The sequence below is a fragment of the Schistocerca piceifrons genome, chromosome 2 (assembly GCF_021461385.2).
Source record: "Schistocerca piceifrons isolate TAMUIC-IGC-003096 chromosome 2, iqSchPice1.1, whole genome shotgun sequence".
NCBI lineage: Eukaryota > Metazoa > Arthropoda > Insecta > Orthoptera > Acrididae > Schistocerca > Schistocerca piceifrons.
In genome coordinates this window covers 41,453,823-41,473,854 of record NC_060139.1, presented here as the reverse complement: position 1 = coordinate 41,473,854, position 20,032 = coordinate 41,453,823, and the positions used below count along the sequence as shown (strand labels likewise).

Here is a 20,032-nt window from a genome sequence, read left to right as displayed (position 1 = left end):
ATCACACAGTCTTTGAAAAATAAACATTCTGCTGGTATCGACGATATTTCAAGCAAGCTGTTGAAGGCTTACTGTAGTGAAGTGACCGAAGTTTTGTCTCACATCTGCAACACATCCATGCAACAAGGAGTGTTTCCAGACAGAATGAAATACTCTGTTGTCAGGCCCCTGTACAAAGTAGGGGATGCTACAAATGTGTCAAACTATCGCCCTATCTCTCTATTAACAACATTTTCAAAAGTCCTAGAAAAAGCTCTGTACAACAGGATTGTGGCACACCTTGGTGACCTGAACATCATTAACAGTCAGCAGTTTGGTTTTCAAAAGGGAGTTTCAATAGATAACGCAATTTTCTCATTCACAAATGATGTTCTAGAGTCTATAAACAGCAAGAGGCTGCCAATTGGTGTCTTATGCGACCTATCAAAGGCGTTCGACTGTGTAGATCACCAGATACTCTTCAAGAAGGCCTGTCATTATGGAATTACAGGACCTGTAGGGAACTGGTTAAAATCGTACCTCGAAAATAGGAAGCAGAAGATTATTCTAGATGTTTCAGATAGTGTATCACAATATATAGTGGACTCTGAGTGGGGAATTGTGCAGCATGGAGTGCCACAGGGATCAGTGCTTGGGCCCTTGCTGTTCCTCATATATGTTAATGACCTGCCTTTATCCATCAATAAGCAGTGTAAATTTACAATGTTTGCTGATGATACGAGCATTGTGGTGGATAATGTGTCAACTACTGACTTAGAATCCGAGGTCAATGATATCCTTAAAGAAGTTCTGGGTTGGTTTAGTATTAACTCGCTTTCAATAAACCAGAAATAAATCAATTTTATCCAGTTCCAGACAACCCACAAAAACCCAAAAGAAATAGTTATCACGCAGAATGATCAGATGATAAAGCAAGTGTACTTATCAAAATTCCTAGGCGTATACGTGGACAGTAAGCTGAACTGGGGACATCACGTTCTACAAACACTAAAACGGCTGACGTCGGCAACATTTGCTTTACGAATTTTGTCACGCTTCAATGACATTACCATCTCAAAGTCAGCTTACTTTGGCTATTTTCATTCAGTCATGTGTTATGGCATCATCTTCTGAGGCAATACACCTGCCGCAAAGAAAATCCTCACAGCACAAAAAAGAGCAATAAGAATCATTTGTGGTGTACCCCCACGAACCTCATGTCGAAATCTTTTTAAACGACTTGAAATACTGACAGCAACATCTCAGTACATATATTCACTGATGTGCTTCATAATAAATAACCCCGCTCTGTATGAAACGAATTGCCTACATCATGAACATAACACCAGAAGAAAAGAGGATTTCCACTGTGAGTTAAAGAACTTGACACTTATTCAGAAAGGGGTAAAGTACGCTGGAACGAAAATTTTCAATTCCCTACCCAACAGCATCAAAAGTATAAGGAGTAGTACATCAGTATTTAAACGTAGATTGAAAAATTATTTACTTGAGACCTCACTTTATTCACTAGAGGAATTCTTTCAGAGAAATAAGTAAAACCCAGACTGGATAGATGGTTTTAAATTTTTTGACACTGTTTACTGTTAAACTAATGTAATAATGCCCTAATGTAAAAATTCCTGTTTTTCTCATTTCCATTATTGGGTCACTTTTAAACCCAAAGTGGGAAGTTTTGATTACTGTTCAAGGTTAAAATAGATGCAATAATGCCCTAAATATGAAACTGCTATCTTCACACTTATGTTGACTAGTTTTTAAGCTAATAAGTGTGACTTTTGTGCACTGTTATTAATACTATAACAATGTCTTTATTCTATGTATTTTATTATGTACATTGACACGTTCCACATCTGAGTGACTTGCTCACATGTACAGATCTATGGAACAAGTATATAATTAAATAAATAATAAATAAACTCTTTGGCCTCCTAATAACATTTTTAAGCACCTTACAATACTGTTTGTAATGGGCTACTGTAGCTTCATTGTGACTACTTCTCACATTTTGATATAATTCCCACTTTGTTCTACATGACATCCTTCTCCCACTAGTCAGCCACCTGGGCTGCCTATCACTGTTAGTACCCCATTCAGAATGTTTTAATGGAAAGTAACTCTCAAAGACTATGAGAAATGTGTTAAGGAAAGCATTATATTTGTCATCTATGTTATTGGCACTATAAACATGCTGCCATTCTTTTTCCTTGACAAGGTTTAAAAAAACTCTCTATTGCTGTTGGATTAGCTTTCCAACATAGTTTCTAATTATATATAACATTTGTTTGAGTACAAAAGCCTTTTATTGTTAAATTTTGTGCATCATGGTCTGAAAGGCCATTCACTGTTTTACTAACAGAATGCCGATCTAGTAATGAAGAATGAATAAAAATATTGTCTATGGTTGTGATACTGTTCCCCTGCACCCTAGTTGAAAAATATAAACAATCTGCATCAGATCAAATGAATTTAGGAAATCTACCAACATCCTTTTTCTTGCACCATCATACACAAAATTTATATTTAATTCACCGCATATAACTGATATCGGGTACTTCCTTCAACGTGAATCAGGAGCCCTCTCTAGCTTGAGCAGAAATGCTCTGAAGTTGGAGTCAGGGGACATGTAAACAACAACAATTAGAAGTTTACATTCACTAAATTCAGTTGCCCCTGCACAACATTTAAATATCTGTTCAGTGCAGTGATGTGACAGATCTATGGACTCAAATGAAATACTGTTTTTTACGTACATAACCACTCCCCCACCCCCACTCCATGAAAAACAGCCAGCTAATTAGTACCCATGTCAAGGAAGCTTCTGAATTGTCAAATTATTTAAGTGGTGTTCTGACATACCAATAATTTCAGAGTCAACATCTATAAGCAGTTCACTAACTTTATCTCTAATACCTTTTATATTTTGATGAACTATGCTAACTCCTTCTCTACTTGGGAACATGATATCCTCTGAAGGTGAGTCCTTAGTTAGAGGGACTTCCTTTAAGCAGGTATACCTATCAGCTGGCTTCAATTTAAAAATGGTGTACCTCTAATGTCAACTACTACAGGAATTTTTCCATGAGTGATCCCACCACCACCCATTACAAATATCAGCTGGCTTCAATTTAAAAATGGTGTACATCTAATGCCAACTACTACAGGATTTCCTCCATGCGTGATCCCACCACCACCCATTACAGTCACCTAAAAGCTTTGCCACCCTCCCCTTCCCATACTTATTGAGGTGCAGGCCACACCTAGTAAAACTTGATCTACTGATAGACTCAAGTGGCACTATTGAAATGTGACCCATGCCCTCTGCCATCAGTGACCCCTCCAGCCCCATGATAACGTGCCTAACAGCCCCATTAAGATGATTCCAATCATGATGCTGAAACAACTGCATAAAATGCACATTAGTGCCACCAGTTTGAGTAGCTATCTTTACAGGTGGGCACCTACAATATATTCTCCGTTCCTATCAAGACTGTTCCCGGCTCCACCCACTATCACTACCTGATCCTCCTTTGTAAAATTCCTACATAACTCCCCTGTGCTGTCAGTCACCTGAACCAACGCTGCACTAGGCTTCAAAATGCTGGTGACCTGGTACTCACTCCCCAACACCTCCTGCAACTGCAGAAGAAGAAGAAGAAGAAGAAGAAGAGAGACAGAGAGAGAAAGCGTCTTAGGAGAGACAAAAAACACACATTTAGAGAAAATTGTCCAATTTTTAGAAGTAGAACATAGCTTACTACAAATTTAAATACACATAAATAGCATTGTCATTCCAGCTTCACTACAGGATGCATATTGCCTGCATCATCTCGTGATGAGTTTGTTAAGGTAAGGGACAATGCCCATCTCTTTTTTATTGCCCTGAAATTATTTAATGGAGTGCAAAAAAACTCATCTTCCTTTGTCCTGATGCCAACGCTAGAGAATAAGAACCAGATCTTGTATTCAGTGCATGATACAACCTCCTCCAAAATTTTCAGAATGTTGCCGGGAATATGACAAATGACTATAGGAGTGGTTGCAGCTCTGTTGCAGAAAATACATATTTATTACTGCTAATGGCTGCAGAAAACTTCGGATGTAAGGGCAGGTTATTGTAGGATAGTGACTTCCTAACAGTATCTTCAGATCATATGAACTCCCTGTAAAAGTTGTTGTAGCTTTAGCTGTACAATAAAAGACATTTTTAAACTCAAACTGAGTGTAATTTCACAAATTCATAGCTCTATTACATATGACAACAAATGCTCAAGCGGAGCCTTCCACATAGGTCATTGAAAATACTCTTCTTGCAGTATCTGAACACGATGATTGTTACAAATCAATTTAAATACTTTTATGAACATTGTATAAATGTCCTTAATACTATAGTGACACAGTCACTACCTCAGTGGTTCCTTGGGTGCAATACAGGAGAGTCCATCTTTTATACATATGGTAATTATAGAAAAACTGCACGCATAAATGTCAGAGTTTAACACTGTGTTGACTTTAGAAACAAAGCACAAGCTCAGATTAGGGTAGAATGTGGAAAGGAATGAAACATGGCATTTTTCAAGGAGCCAACCTGTCATTTGACTCAAGAGGCTTAGAACACCACAGGAAAGTCTGACGGGATGGGTGAATGGGACTTTTAAATGCAACAGATCTATTAAAGAGATTGCCTACACTATGGTTATCTATTCTCTTCTGGAGTACTGTCATTCAGTTAGGATCCTTACCAGGCAGGGTTAATGGGGTACTCAAGAAAGGAATACCTTGAGAAGGTCCATAGAAGGGCAGCACATTTTGTATTATTGAGTAATAAGGGAGAGAGTGTCATAGATACGATACAGGATTTGGGGTGGACATCATTAAAACAAAAGGATTTTCCCGTTCTGGTGGAATCTTCTCACTAAATTTCAGTCCCAACTTCCTCCTCTGAATGCAAAATATTTGGTTGATGCCAGCTTACATAGGGAGAAATGATCATCTGCATAAACAGCTACGATCAGCATAAACAGCTATTGGTTAAGAATTTTCAACAGTCAGCAGATATTTCAACTAACCAATTTTAACTCAGTCAATGTGAAATATCAGCTATCTTTATTGCATCAAAATACAACCTGTGCACAAAAATAAACTCCCCTACACACATAACAAAAACTAGTGCTACACTTATTGATCAGATCTTTGTAAACACTGACATGCACACCTCAGAAAACTTTAATACTGGCTACAGTGACCACAACGCACAGCTACTTGCCGTATGTGGAAGTGTAGATCTGTCTAGGTATGGAAGTGTTATCTACAAGAGAAAATTCAGTGTGCAAAATATTGAGCACTTCAAACATATGCTAAGTACCCACCCATGGAATAAAATCTACAACAGTTACAACACAGATGAAAAGCTGGATAATTTCTTGAATAATATTAAGGAATTTCCTCTTTGGTGGCTGTGTGTTAAGAGGTCAATATTAAAATCGCCACACAGAACTATAGTTTTGCAAGTATTTTTAAGTTTCCCTAGTGCAAGGTCAAGTTTTTTAAAGAAAATGTTTACATTGCTGTTGGGTGATCTGTAAACACACATTATTATAGTTTTTCCTGATGTTATTTCAATAGCTGAGGCTTCAAAGTGCTTTTTGCTTCCTAAGTGATTTACATAGTCTATTATCTTATAGTCTATGTTTTCTTTCACATAAATGCAGCTTCCTCCAAGATTTCATATTTATCTGCAAAAGTAGTTTGCCAGAGTGAAACCATTTATGTTTGAATACTGTAAATGGTCCTTCTCTAGCCAGTACTCACAAAAACATAAAACTGATACCTTCTTCCACTCATTCCTAAGAAGCACATTTATTTCATCAAGTTTGTTTGGTAGGGACTGTACGTTTTGGTGAATGACTTTTAAAGTATATGTATAAGTTTGTTCTGTAACACATTCCCCTGTGGCACCTCAGCTACTCTAAAAAACGCCCACTTGTCCCTTTGTGTGTGTTTCTTCCCAGCCGTTTATTTAATGTGTTTTGGACCATTTTTGTGTTATTCGTTCTTTCCTTGGGTTTCAGCCTTCCTTGTGAGTCAATTTGGACCCCTTTAACATGTTCTGCTTTGTTTTTTGAGCTTTCATTGCCTGTTATGAGCCAATTATCCAACATACTGGTAAGTTTTCTAGTGTAATGCTTCACAAAATTATATATTTTCTCTGTTAGGTACTGTTTACCAGCACAGTTCAGATGAAGTCCGTGTCTGGTGTGCATGGATTTTTCAAGAGTGCTTACATCTATTACATTTGCATGCTCAAATGTTCCACAGACACCCTTTATGTCAGAGTTTATCTTAATCACTAATTGATTCACACATGACCAGGAAGGTAGGTCATGCCTCTGTGTTTGGTTAATAACTAACACATTCGTGTGGACTGTCTGCTGCAGTACACATTTAAGAGCTATTTTTATTTCGTTGGCTTGATCCCTTGCAACATCTTTCGCACCTCCAAAAATTATCACGTAGTCTGATGGTCCAAAGTTTTTACAAGAGTTTTCAATTGGTTTTGTTACTTCCGAAAAATGAGCTCCTGGTTTCACGAAACCCATGACATTGTAGCTTGGTAAAAGGCTTGACACTCTTTCTGCAATTTGACGACCGTGACTGTCGGCGAGTATAAGGGCCTGTCGATCTTTTCTGCAGTCTCAGCTGGTCTATATTGTTTTGTTCTGCGTTGTTTATCATAGCGGTACCCGAAATGCATGTTTCTGTATATTTTTTATTGTTTGAAACAGATGGGCATTTTTGGGTGATGCTATTTATTGACATACCGCGATCTGGACAACACCGACTGTTCTTTACTGCTTGAACAAAGTGAATGTTTTTAGTTATAATATTTGCGGTCTTAGCTTGGGAAATGTTTTGTGCAAGACTTACGTTCAGGTTAGATTTTGAATTCGTTTTCCCTATGTGGACTCTGTTCTTCTGATCGTTGGTTACGTTGCAGTTGGCAGGTTGCTTGAGGCTATGGTCTTCACATGTCCCATGGATGACTTCTTTCTCTCGCAGTTCTTGCAGTTTACTTCTTAAGGCGGTGACTAACTTTTGTAGTTCATTGATTTCACTGCTTTTTACTGTTAACATGCGGTGATAATCGACACATTGGTTACAAGGACGAATAACTCGCGTGTTTGCATCTGTGACTGTTTTGCTTCTCGATTTTAACCTAGTTACGATTTCGTTGGCATTTTTAACTTTCAAGTAACAACAGTGGCACATTCCAGGATTATCTAAACTAACTTTTACACATTCATCACATGGAACATTTTCGTTATCGGCATAATTTACAGAGCGAAAATTTCGCGAACCTTTTATTTCTGCCACTGCACTAAAGTAGAATTTCACAAAAAATTCTTCATAATATTAAGTGTATATCGAGCACCTGCAGGTAACTTTAATCTGTTCATAAACCACCTTGAAGCTGTATTGGCCCATTTAACAACCAAAAACAAAGAAATAGTGGTTCCTGGTTATTTCACTGTGGATTTCCTTAAAGACTCTCCCAACAAGAAATTATTGAGTTAGTAACACTATCATTCAAATTAATTCCCACTGTAAAGTTCCCCACTAGGGTAGCCAATTGCTGACAAACAGCCATTGATAATATCTTTATAGAAAAGACCAAAGAACAGAATCATACTACAAAATCAATAGTCAATGGCCTCTCAGGCCATGACATGCAGTTCCTTCTGTTAAATGTTAATAATGAGCAGGATATAAAATCTGTAAAATCTGAGATGAAGAGGGTAATCAATAAGCCAAAAATTGATTACTTTAGGACACTCCTCAGAGACATTCACTGGACTGATGTTTACAGTGCTCATGGCATGAATGAAAAGTATAACACTTTTGCTAATAAAGTGCTCACCTTATTTGAACACTGTTTTCCCCCAAAACTAACCAAGGTTAGAGCAAAGTCTGCAAAGAAACCATGGATTACTCAAGGAATAGGGGTATCTTGTAAAACAAAAAGAAAACTGTATCTATCAATCCGAAACAGTTCTGATGTTGATGCTATAGCACATTGCAAGAAATACTGCAAAATGTTAAAGATTGTGATACGGACATCAAAGCAAATACATTTCAAGGAAAAGATAGTCATATCAGATAACAAAATAAAGACAATATGGGATATAGTGAAGGAGGAGACCGGTAGAACCAGACATGAAGAGGGACAAATAGCATTAAGAGTAAATGATACGTCGGTGACAGATGTGTGTAGTGTTGCAGAACTTTTTAACAAACATTTTATAACTGTTACTGAAAAGATGAGGTTGTCAGGTTCTGTAGATGCTGCTATGGAATACCTCAGACCAGACATCTCATGTAACTTCCATAATATGAATTTGACCCTCACTACCCCAGCAGAAATAATGTCCATCATAAAATCTTTAAAATCAGAAACATCTAGTGGGCATGATGAAATAACAATAAAGTTAATTAAAGAATGTGATTCAGAGTTAAGTAACATATTAAGCTATCTGTGTAATTAAAGCGCTGGCGGGTCGATAGACACACAAACACAAAATTCCAGCTTTCGCAACCAACGGTTGCTTCATCAGGAAAGAGGGAAGGAGAGGGAAAGACGAAAGGATGTGGGTTTTAAGGGAGAGGGTAAGGAGTCATTCCAACCCTGGGGGCGGAAAGACTTACCTTAGGGGTAAAAAAGGACAGGTATACACTTGCACACACACACATATCCATCCACACATACACAGACACAAGCAGACATTTGTAGAGGCTTTTACAAATGTCTGCTTGTGTCTGTGTATGTGCGGATGGATAAGTGCGTGTGTGCGAGTGTATACCTGTCCTTTTTTTCCACTAAGGTAAGTCTTTCCGCTCCCGGGATTGGAATGACTCCTTACCCTCTCCCTTAAAACCCACATCCTTTCGTCTTTCCCTCTCCTTCCCTCTTTCCTGATGAAGCAACCGTTGGTTGCGAAAGCTAGAAATTTGTGTGTGTGTGTTTGTGTTTGTTTGTGTGTCTATCGACCTGCCAGCACTTTTGTTTGGTAAGTCTCATCATCTTTGTTTTTAGATATATTTTTCTCACATGGAATGTTTCCCTCTATTATATTCATATCTGTGTAATAAGTCGTTTATCAGTGGAATATTTCCTGAATGGTTGAAACATGCTGAAGTTAAACCACTGTTTAAGAAGGGAGATAACGAAATAGTATCAAATTTCCGTCAAATTTCACTTTTGCCAGCATTCTCAAAAATTTTAGAAAAAGTAATGTACAATTGGATTTATAACCATCTTATCTCAAATAACATACTGTCAAAGTCACAGTTCGGATTTCTAAAGGGTTCTAATATTGAGTAGGCTACCTACACTTACAGTGAAAATATGATTAATTCATTAGAGAAAAAATTGCAGGCAACTTGTAGGTAGCAGTGGTGTGGGTGCTTCTGCAATTTCTTTGGTATTAGGGGTTTTCTTTTTTGATTTCTCTCACTGCTCCTTGGGTTTCCCTGGTTGGATGGACTTTACTTGCTCAATCTCTGAGGCTGAGGATGAGCATGAAGCCCTACGACCAGCTGCTTTTGGGTTCTTCAGCCTCTGTCGGGTGTCATCTTTCCCACTACCAGAAACCTGGGAAGGGAGTGACCCAAGGGCCCCTTTCTAGTGAGAGAGGTTGAAGAAGACTTACGCTTCTTCAGCTTAGAAGTGGGGCAGATGTCCCCGATGGTTGGGGGTGGGGGGTGGGGGTGGGGGGGGGGGGGGGTGGGGGGGGCATGTTGCTCCCAAAGTAGAAGGTGCAGGAGCAACAGGGAGGGAAATGCCCCCACCACCAAGGGGGCAGGTGTAGTCTTCCGGCTCTGAGAGGTGACTTGGGTTGGTGGAACTGATGGTGCCAGAACTGTTGTAGCGACGGTGTAAGATGATGTCATATGCACAGGATGCAGGCTTTCAAATTTTCTCTTAGGCTCAGTGTAGGTCAGTTGGTCCAGGATTCTGAAGGATCCTGTAGTCTGGTGTGCAAGGCCAATGGTGCTCTCCACAGTAGACACGGATGGGAGGCGGGGCACGTGGAAGATTGGGATCTGTTATGCATCCACAACCTCGGCATGTGACACTGGAAGTACAGCGGGAAGACATATGGCAGAACTTCCAGCACTTAAGGCACTGCATTGGAGGAGGGATATAGGGCTTTACAGCACAGCGGTACACCATCACTTTGACCTTCTCAGGCATTGTATCATCCTCAAAGGCTGAGAAGAAGGCACTGGTGGCAACCTGATTATAACCTCAGACATGTCAGACAAAATGTACACCTTACCACTCTAAAGTGGCATGCAGCTCATCATCAACTACAAAAGAATGTCCTTGTGAAATATGATACCCTGGACCATATTTAAGCTCTTATGGGGTGTGATGGTTACAGAAACATCCCCCAGCTTGTCAGAAGTGAGTAACTACTGTGACTGGGCAGAGGATGCTGTTTTGATCAAGACTGACCCAGATCTCATTTTGGACAAGCCCTCCACCTCCCAAAACTTGTCCTCTAATAGTTCAACAATAAACTGAGGCTTCAACATCATGAATCATGAAAGATTGCCAATCAGCTCTCAAACATACAAGGTAGCAGGGCGAATAAGATCTGCTGCCATTCTTAGCCTGACGTTCCCCCCATGGTGTTGCCAAGAAGGGGAATGATTTGGGGTAGTACTTCTGTGCGTTGGATTGAGCTCGTGATCGCTTAGAGACTGCTGGTGTTTCACCACCAACAAGAGATGATGGACTACGCTTCATCACGTGTCATCCGCCCTGATGCCATCCACTCTGACCAGGGACCCTCCCCACGGGCGCCACCCAGCAGCAGCAAAAGCCACCTGGGAGGATGGCCATTGCCAGGTGTTCCAATGCCCCAGGGGGATGCCCCTTGGCATACATGGGGAGTTAACAGTACAGGCATCAGCAGAGTGATCCCTGTGTGGTCAGGGGGCTACAACCAACAGGGTACATGGCTTCCCCACCACAACAGACTGGCTACCGTACTGGATATCAGGTGCAAAGAAGTCCATGGTCATCATCGATGCAGAAAGTGACACTGCATTTGCATGCACCCAGGAAGGTGTCCTCAACCAAGAGATGGAGAATGGGTGGGACTGCAATGCAAAGATGAGAAAGTGGGCTAAAGATCTCAATGCACAATGGACACGATGCACCATGTAAGGTGCCCTTCCCCAGTTGGCTCACACTTCAGGAAAATTTTGAAGAATGGAGGTCAAACCATACAGGGGACCATCACATGAAGGCCGAAATGAGTGAAACTCCTTTTAGTCGCCTCTTACAACAGGCAGGAATACCTCGGGACTATTCTAAACCTCAGACCCGCAGGGGGATTGTAGGTATTCCTTTCACCTTCAGGGTCATCTGCACTTCCAGGATCACTGATGTTGCCTGTTTATCATCTAAGATCATACTATGCAGTGAGGCAGCAGGTTGGGACTTCACTCAAATGTCTTTCAGTGCTAAGGCATTTTACACGACAAATGTGACCATCTTGTGTCTAATAATAATTCAGGAGTTCATTCTTTCATATCAGAGTTAGATACCAGATGATTAGTTTCTTTTGCAGTCATTACTTAGTTTTGAACTGGGATGACACTTCTGTATGAGACTCAAACACTGGCAATAACACAGTGCCCACTGTGACTATAAATGTGCATCTCCATGTGTATGCTGTCTGTTCCACATTATTCTGAATAAATGTGTATTGACAAAATCTGTTCTTGTTCCTTGTAGTGCACATAGTTTTATTCCATATTACACCTTAAGGACACAAGAATGTTGTCAAAATATAAAATTCCTATTAATTAAATTTTCTGTACAATGCATGTCTTAAGAAAAATATTCACATCATCCAGTATACAAGGGAACACCATGGCAATACACATATGATAATGTGACAGTGCACAGCTAACACATAGAGTAAATCATAAGTTGCAATTGGTCGTAGTGTGCAAAAAATGTAAAAGTAACACTGCTTTAGCCTACATTAAGTCAGAGAGCATCAAAATTTTAAATTTAGTTTATGAAATAACAGAATGTAATGAGAAATTTACTCTGCTCTCCTTAAATTTGCCATACTAAGCAATAATTTCATTATTTCATAAATAGTAAGTTATATACTAAATGGATTCATGTGAAAACTTATGCAGAACTGTGAAAATTTAATCTCAGCATGAGAACAATTTGAGTAAGTTTGGAGTGGTTATACTAATATAGTGCTAATCTACTGATAATCTAATCACTAATGTCATGGTCAGAAGACTTTGCGAAGATAGTATGTACATGAGGCAGTTAGCCATTTGTGTACCAGTGACACTTCATTACAAGAGGAAGCATTTCCATTGAGTATGCTAAAATGAACACACATCAATGAAGCCAGTTCATTATGCAGATGTGTTGTCAGTGAACATGGGAATCTCTGTCAGATATGTTTTTATTTTGCAAAAAACCAAAAGCAATTATCATCTATCAAGCATATACAAAGGAATGCCTCTAAACACTACAATGCCTATGAGTCAAATGACATCTTTGGGTAAGTCAAAATCTCCTGCAACTGCTTGAGCCTATAGCAATGACATTTGTGCTGTGTAATTATGTCCACCTGCTAGTGTTATAGGTGTTGACTCTGTCCTACAAGGGAACAATGTTCTTCCATGCAAGGCCAACCTCACACTATTGTCCTAACCTAGTGGTAGTACACCATCTGGGATAGCCATCGTCTACCTAACTGGGAAGTGCAGCCATAGTGGTATGGCTCCATGCAACTGCTCAACTGTAAAAAGTCACATGACTATTATGTGTTACTTCTACAGCCAACTTTAACACTGTGGCTGAAACTCTAGTGTCAGATATATATGTCGGTGTGCTTAATCCCTTGTTTACCTTATTCAGCTGCTGCTGCTGCTACATTTATATATTGCTTTACATTGACTCAAGGTACACTTTTGATTGTGATTGTGCAAGTCACTGCAAATACTGATTTCGTTTTCTATTCCTCCTGAACTGTGCTCACTGCTTTGGCATCTAAGCTTTCCTATGACAACTTACAGTAAATAGATTCAATTGTCCTCTTATCAGCAACTCTACTCAGTGCTGGGACAGCCTAACTACATTATGACATCCTATCCATTACTACAGGCTTCACCCTCTCCAAATCCACAAGTTGCTTGTACTCCAGAAGCAGTGCTACATTTTTGTACTGGTTTCAGAAGTGGTGCTGTCCTACAATTAAATGTGATGTTCACCCCTACAACTACATGCTCATCTTTTACACCAAGCAATTCAGTGGTCATGTCAGATGCCTTAGATCATGTATGAACAAACGAAAAATATTAGTAGCATGCTCTATTACTAATAGTGTGTTTAGCTTATTCTTTCCAAACTGAATGTGTTACTGAGAGTTTCAACATCATTTTCATTTCATTTTCACTTTGTAGTTGGGAGAAGAATGATTGAATTTGAGGTAATATGTGCTTATGTTGTTGATATTTTAATAAAATCATTCACTTCAAAATTCTGGTGATGGCTCTGTGTAGTAATAATTTATGATTTTCACTTATTACAGTGTTGAATACTAGAGTTGACTGCAGATATGGAACATATTCTGTGTCATAGTTATTCATAGTGAATGTTTTCCTATTTCCTGCATAAACATAACAATAAAGCAAATTTCAAATGGTTCAAATGGATCCAAGCACTATGGGACTTAACATCTGACGTCATCAGTCCCCTAGACTTAGAACTACTTAAACCTAACTAAACTAAGAACACCACACACACCCATGCCCGAGGCAGGATTCCAACATGCAAGCATAGCAGCCACATGGTTCCGGACTGAAGCGCCTAGAACTGCTCGGCCACTGCGGCTGGCAAAGTAAATTTAATCAAAAGTAAAGTTTGCTCGAGAAAGTTATAAAATTACAGAGAAGATACAATGGGTAGCTGATACTTGTACAGAGTAGCACAATTTCATTACTGCCAATTGGCACATAATCCTAGCTTGCTCCACAGCCTATCCTGTTTTTTCACCTGTGGAAGGAACTCATTGTTCTGGAAGTCATGATTAGTGTTTACACTTTTAAATACACAGGAATTCTGCCTCCTAAAATTAAGTACTGCTCAGACAATCTGTGCCTTCGCAATTTTGCAAGAAAAGTTAATTTAAAATACAATGCAACAATTAACTACTGGCATATTTACCATGTGAGGAAACTCTCCAACAGCAGCTTTCTTACCTCCAACAATGAACTGATGAACTATTGGAAAACGAATTTTAGCTGCCTCTTCCAAAGGCCTTTTATACTCATCACATTCTGAAAAGGAGGATGTAGAAATGTGTTATGCATACACAATCTCAATGAAAATGTGATAATAAATTTAAACAATGGAAAATTCAGGATGGAATGTAAAATATTATGAAAAGAATAGTTACTAATGACTATATAGCAGAGATACTGTCAGAGACAGGCACAACAAAACGACTGTCAGAAAGTGAACTTTTAGCCAGCTAGGCCTTTGACAATATGCACAGATGCACCTACTCATACAAATGCAACTCATGTGTGAATGAGTTGTGTTTGCATTTGTGTTTGTGTGTGTGTGTGTGTGTGTGTGTGTGTGGTGTGTGTGTTCTATTTTTGACGAAGGTCTTGTTGGGCATCTCCACTGTGTGGTGAGAAGCAAATACCCTTTTCATAATATTGATAATAAATTTGGATGATACACAAGTTGACTAAAATCCAAGTAAGACAACACATAAAATTAAAGTTAGATTTTGGTTTATCTTGGATTATAATGAAGTGCACCAAAATAGAATGCTGACATCTTAAGTGTGCAAGATAACAGTGCAGAGAGAGTGGCAGAGTATCAGGTGGCTAGTCTTGTTATTTAACGGAGAAGTGTGGGACTCTCCTACCTGTTCTTACAGCACTCCATACGTCAACATTTTTTTTTATTTTGTCTTCTTTTGTTAAGAACAAATGTACAATAGTCACATAAAATGGCTAATTTTTTATTCAAGCTTTATTTAATTGAAATTTATTATTCACTGGAGAGTTTTCAGACTACTGATGATAGTGACACATTCAATTATTATGAACATATTTTCTTTGGATGATTTACTATACATGTAAATGACGTGGAGAACAAATTTTCAAAACTTCTGCAGTTCCAATCTTAAATAATGATTATTTCCAAAATTCAGTACCACAGTTTCTTAGACCTGATTTTTCTGACTCCAAAAATTTCTATTTCTAAACTTGTTAGTTTTTTATTACTCAATATGGAAAATTGGAATTTCTTGGCATTTTTGTTGCCTCCGGGAATCTTCACATATACAGAAATCAGAAATCATTCTTGTTAAGTAGTACATATTGGAAACAAATAAACACACACACACACACACACACACACAAATAAAATTATTCAAATGGGATGGGAATTGGTAGACGTGTGTAAAGGTACAAACAAATGATTATAATTCAGAAGTATTGGATGATTTATCAAAGTGAAAGAGCTTCACAATTTGAGCAACTCAATAGTGCATTGGTCCACCTCTGGCCCTTATGCAAGCAGTAATTCAGCTTGTCATTGGTTGACAGAGTTGTTGGATGTCCTCCTGAAGGATATCATGCCTAATTCTGTCCAAATGGTGCATTAGATCATCAAAATCTTGAGATGGTTGGAGGGCCCTATCCATAATGCTCCCAACATTCTCAGCTGGAGAGAGAGATCTGGCAACTTTGTTGACCAAGGTGGGGTTTGGCAAGCATTAAGGAAAGCAGTAGAAACTCTCACCATGTGTAGGCAGGCATGACCTCACTGGAATGTGAGCCTAAGATGGCTTGCCATGAAGGTCGACAAAACAGGTCATGGAATGTTATTGCAGTACCACTGTGCTGTAGGTGACAAAGTAGTTCTGCTATTAAAGAAAGATGCTTCCGAAAGATGGCGGCTCGTACAGAAGTTTTAGTAAGTGGTTCTGCGCAAAACACCTATATTGCGAATATAAAGTGCATTGTTTTTAGTGAAAGACTTTTAAATGGTATTAGACTATGTTCAGTGTGCCAAAAATGGATTCATTCAAAGTGTATCTCACATTTCGATGAAGAAAACACGAAATGCGCCTGTGGTGTAATTAACTGCTGTTTGCGAATGGTGTATTTACAAAAACATGGTAGTGTACACAAAGGAAACGTAGTTTCTACATTATAACAGGGCTTATTGTGTGCAAAACAATATATAAGTAATCTGGAAACAGTAATAAATGAACTCAAACAAGAACAAAACGTGGAAAATGAGCCCTCTATTAGGCCTACAAAAAGCTGGCGTGTGAAACAAAATGAAAAACGTTTCAAATTAAAAACAATGAACAAATATGATCTGCTAGATAAAAATGAAGATACAGTCAACCAGGGAAATAAGAAAAAAGATTTCACATCTCCAAGAAGTACCTGGAAGAAGCAAGAAAATATTAAACATTTGCGAAATCTTGTGCCAAGTAAGAAAAATAAGAAAGGTGATGTTAACACATTTTTAACTAGCGATGGAAAATGCTTAGTAGGAATTATGGCCACTATGCAAAATAAACTAAAAGTAACTGGTTTTGCCTGTCCGGGTGCCCCTCTAAATGAAGTTCTAAAAGACTGTGAATCAATAGTGACATATGGTTCCAAATGTGTTATTATTGGAGGAGGAAACGATGTTTATAAGAACGAAAGTGTAAATGCAACCAGAGCTCCAAGAAAATCGTTAGAAAACTTATAGATTCCGATGTATACGTCGTAAGCATTCCACACAGACATGATCTGAGAGAAGCTTCATGTGTAAACAGAGAAATTGTCAACACAAACAGAAAATTCAGGAAGGTATGCAGCTTTTTCTCTAATGTTACATTTACTGAAGCAACAAGATCAGTGAGAGAACATTTCACAAAGCATGGCCTGCACAGAAACTGTTGTGGTTGGCAGGAGAGCCAACACCGTGTTACTAGAGGAGGCCGAAAGTCACGCGTTTTAGCTCACGCAGGCTGGCGTGAGGTCCGGAACAGGACAAGGAAATTAGAATTTAGAAAAACGGACGTAGCTGGTGGAATACTTAACTTTAATCCATTAATGACGAATGTCGGTCTTTACGGTACATGATTTACAATATCAATAATAACTGATAATGGCGCCTTGCTAGGACATAGCAAATAACGTAGCTGAAGGTATGCTAACTATCGTCTCGGCAAATGAGAGCGTATTTCGTCAGTGAACCATCGCTAGCAAAGTCAGCTGTACAACTGGGGCGAGTGCTAGGAAGTCTCTCTAGACCTGCCGTGTAGCTGCGCTCGGTCTGCAATCACTGATAGTGGCGACACGCGAATCCGACGTATACTAACGGACTGCGGCCGATTTAAGGGCTACCACCTAGCAAGTGTGGTGTCTGGCGGTGACACCACAGAAACAACTATGGTAAACAAGTTCTGTGCAAAGAAATATTAGAAAAAATTAGCAGGACACAAGAACAGGTACGTAGAACCATACCAATGTCAATGAGTGAAGTAATAGAAGATACAATACAATATCCAGTACCAGACTCAAAGCAACCACAAGATGAAAGAACAGAAGAGGAAACTACACTCTGCCCTGAAAAGGAGGGAAAAGCAGTGCCACCACCAGCAGAAAAAAAGCAGTGACCACACCAGCAGAAGGAGCGGTGTCAACACCAGCACAAGAAGCTGTGCTGTCACCTACAGAAGAACAAGCTGTGTCAGACATCCCACAGGCGAGATACGGGAGAGGAGAGAGAACAAAGAAGCAAAAGCATCTCAAGGACCAGGATTTTTTGTACCAGCAGGTAAATAGAAAGGTGCCATAGAAAATCAAAAGATCAACACGAATATTAATGATATAAGAATCTTGCAGTAGAATGTACAGTATGCATCCAGTAAATTAGAACAGATAGAAGTACTAGTAGCTGTGGAGTTACCACATACATTTATTATGTCAGACCATGGGATGAAAGGAAATGAAATTAATGTTTACAACACACAGGACTATAATAGAGTTGCAAATTTCTGTAGATCTGAACACAAGGGTGGAGGGGTTGCAGTCTATGTACACAGTAAAATAGAGGGTACTATTCCATGGTCAGTAGAACTCTGTACAGAAATGACGTTTGAAGCTGCAGCAATACAGACAACATATTATGGGGAGAAATGTGTGATAATAGGTATCTACAGATCACCAAACAGCCAGATAAATGAATTTCTAAAAGAGTTAGAAGTACTGTTGGATAAGGCTAGCAGGAAATTCTCCTATGTAATTGTAGCTGGTGACCTAAATATTAACACACTAAAAGACACTTGTTATACAAGGAGTTTTCAAGATCTGATTGAAACTTATGGACTTTATTTAGCAGTAGACAGTCCCACAATATGCTGCAAAAATACAGAAACATTAATAGATCACGTGATGACTAATGTGCAACAGAGCAGGCAGACAGTACAGGTCATAAACACAACTATTGTAGACCACTATGGGGTAGTAGTTGAATTAGTAGGCAACATAGGGAAGCCAGAAAAAAATATTTAAAAAGTTTAGACAAACAAAGCAAACAAACATAGATTGGCTACAAAGGCTATTGGAAAGCGAAGACTTTAGTGAAGTATACTTAACAGAAAACGTAGATAAAGGATGGGAATCATTCTGTAAAACATTAGGCCATTACATACAGCAAGGCCCTGGATGTGTGGAATATTTGTGTATAAGGAAGCTGTGATGAAGCACTTCCATTCACACCTATCACCTGCCACCCTACCTAAAACCTCTTTCCTCATTACCTTAGCCAGCTTCATCCTGACCCACAACTTCTTCACTTTTGAAGGCCAGACATACCAACAATTAAAGGGAACAGCTGTGGGTACCAGGATGGCCCCCTCGTATGTCAACCATGGGTCGCTTAGAGGAAGCCTTCTTGGTTACCCAGGCCTGCCAACCCAAAGTTTGGTACAGATTTATTGATGACATCTTCATGATCTGGACTCACAGTGAGGAAGAACTCCAGAATTTCCTCTCCAACCTCAACTCCTTTGGTTCCATCAGATTCACCTGGTCCTATTCCAATTCCCACGCCACTTTCCTTGACGTTGACCTCCATCTGTCCAATGGCCAGCTTCACACATCCGTCCACATCAAACCCACCAACAAGCAACAGTACCTCCATTATGACAGCTGCCACCCATTCCACATCAAACGGTCCCTTCCCTACAGCCTAGGTCTTCGTGGCAAATGAATCTGCTCCAGTCCGGAATCCATGACAACAGCTTTCGCATCCCGCAACTACCTTCCTGATCTCGTACCGAAGCAAATAACCAGAGCCACTTCCTCATCCCCTCAAACCAAGAACCTCCCACAGAAGAACCACAAAAGTGCCCCACTTGTGACAGGATACTTTCCGGGACTGGATCAGACTCTGAATGTGGCTCTCCAGCAGGGATACGACTTCCTCAAATCCTGCCCTGAAATGAGATCCATCCTTCATGAAATCCTCCCCACTCCACCAAGAGTGTCTTTCCGCCATCCACCTAACCTTCGTAACCTCTTAGTTTATCCCTATGAAATCCCCAAACCACTTTCCATACCCTCTGGCTCCTACCCTTGTAACCGCCCCCGGTGTAAAACCTGTCCCATGCACCCTCCCACCACCACCTACTCCAGTCCTGTAACCCGGAAGGTGTACACGATCAAAGGCAGAGCCACGTGTGAAAGCACCCACGTGATTTACCAACTGACCTGCCTACACTGTGATGCATTCTATGTGGGAATGACCAGCAACAAACTGTCCATTCGCATGAATGGACACAGGCAGACAGTGTTTGTTGGTAATGAGGATCACCCTGTGACTAAACATGCCTTGGTGCATGGCCAGCACATCTTGGCACAGTGTTACACCGCCCAGGTTATCTGGATACTTCCCACT

At 39.7% G+C, this 20,032-nt stretch overlaps 1 protein-coding gene across 1 annotated transcript in view; it reads right to left on the bottom strand.

The window, feature by feature from the left end:
• Positions 1-20,032, bottom strand: part of LOC124776800 (serine protease snake-like) — a 388,660-nt gene that overhangs the window by 70,973 nt on the left and 297,655 nt on the right. Inside the window, exon 6 of the mRNA XM_047251945.1 lies at positions 14,270-14,382. Within this exon, the coding sequence (XP_047107901.1) occupies positions 14,270-14,382 (113 nt within the window). The remainder of the gene's footprint in view (positions 1-14,269; positions 14,383-20,032) is intronic.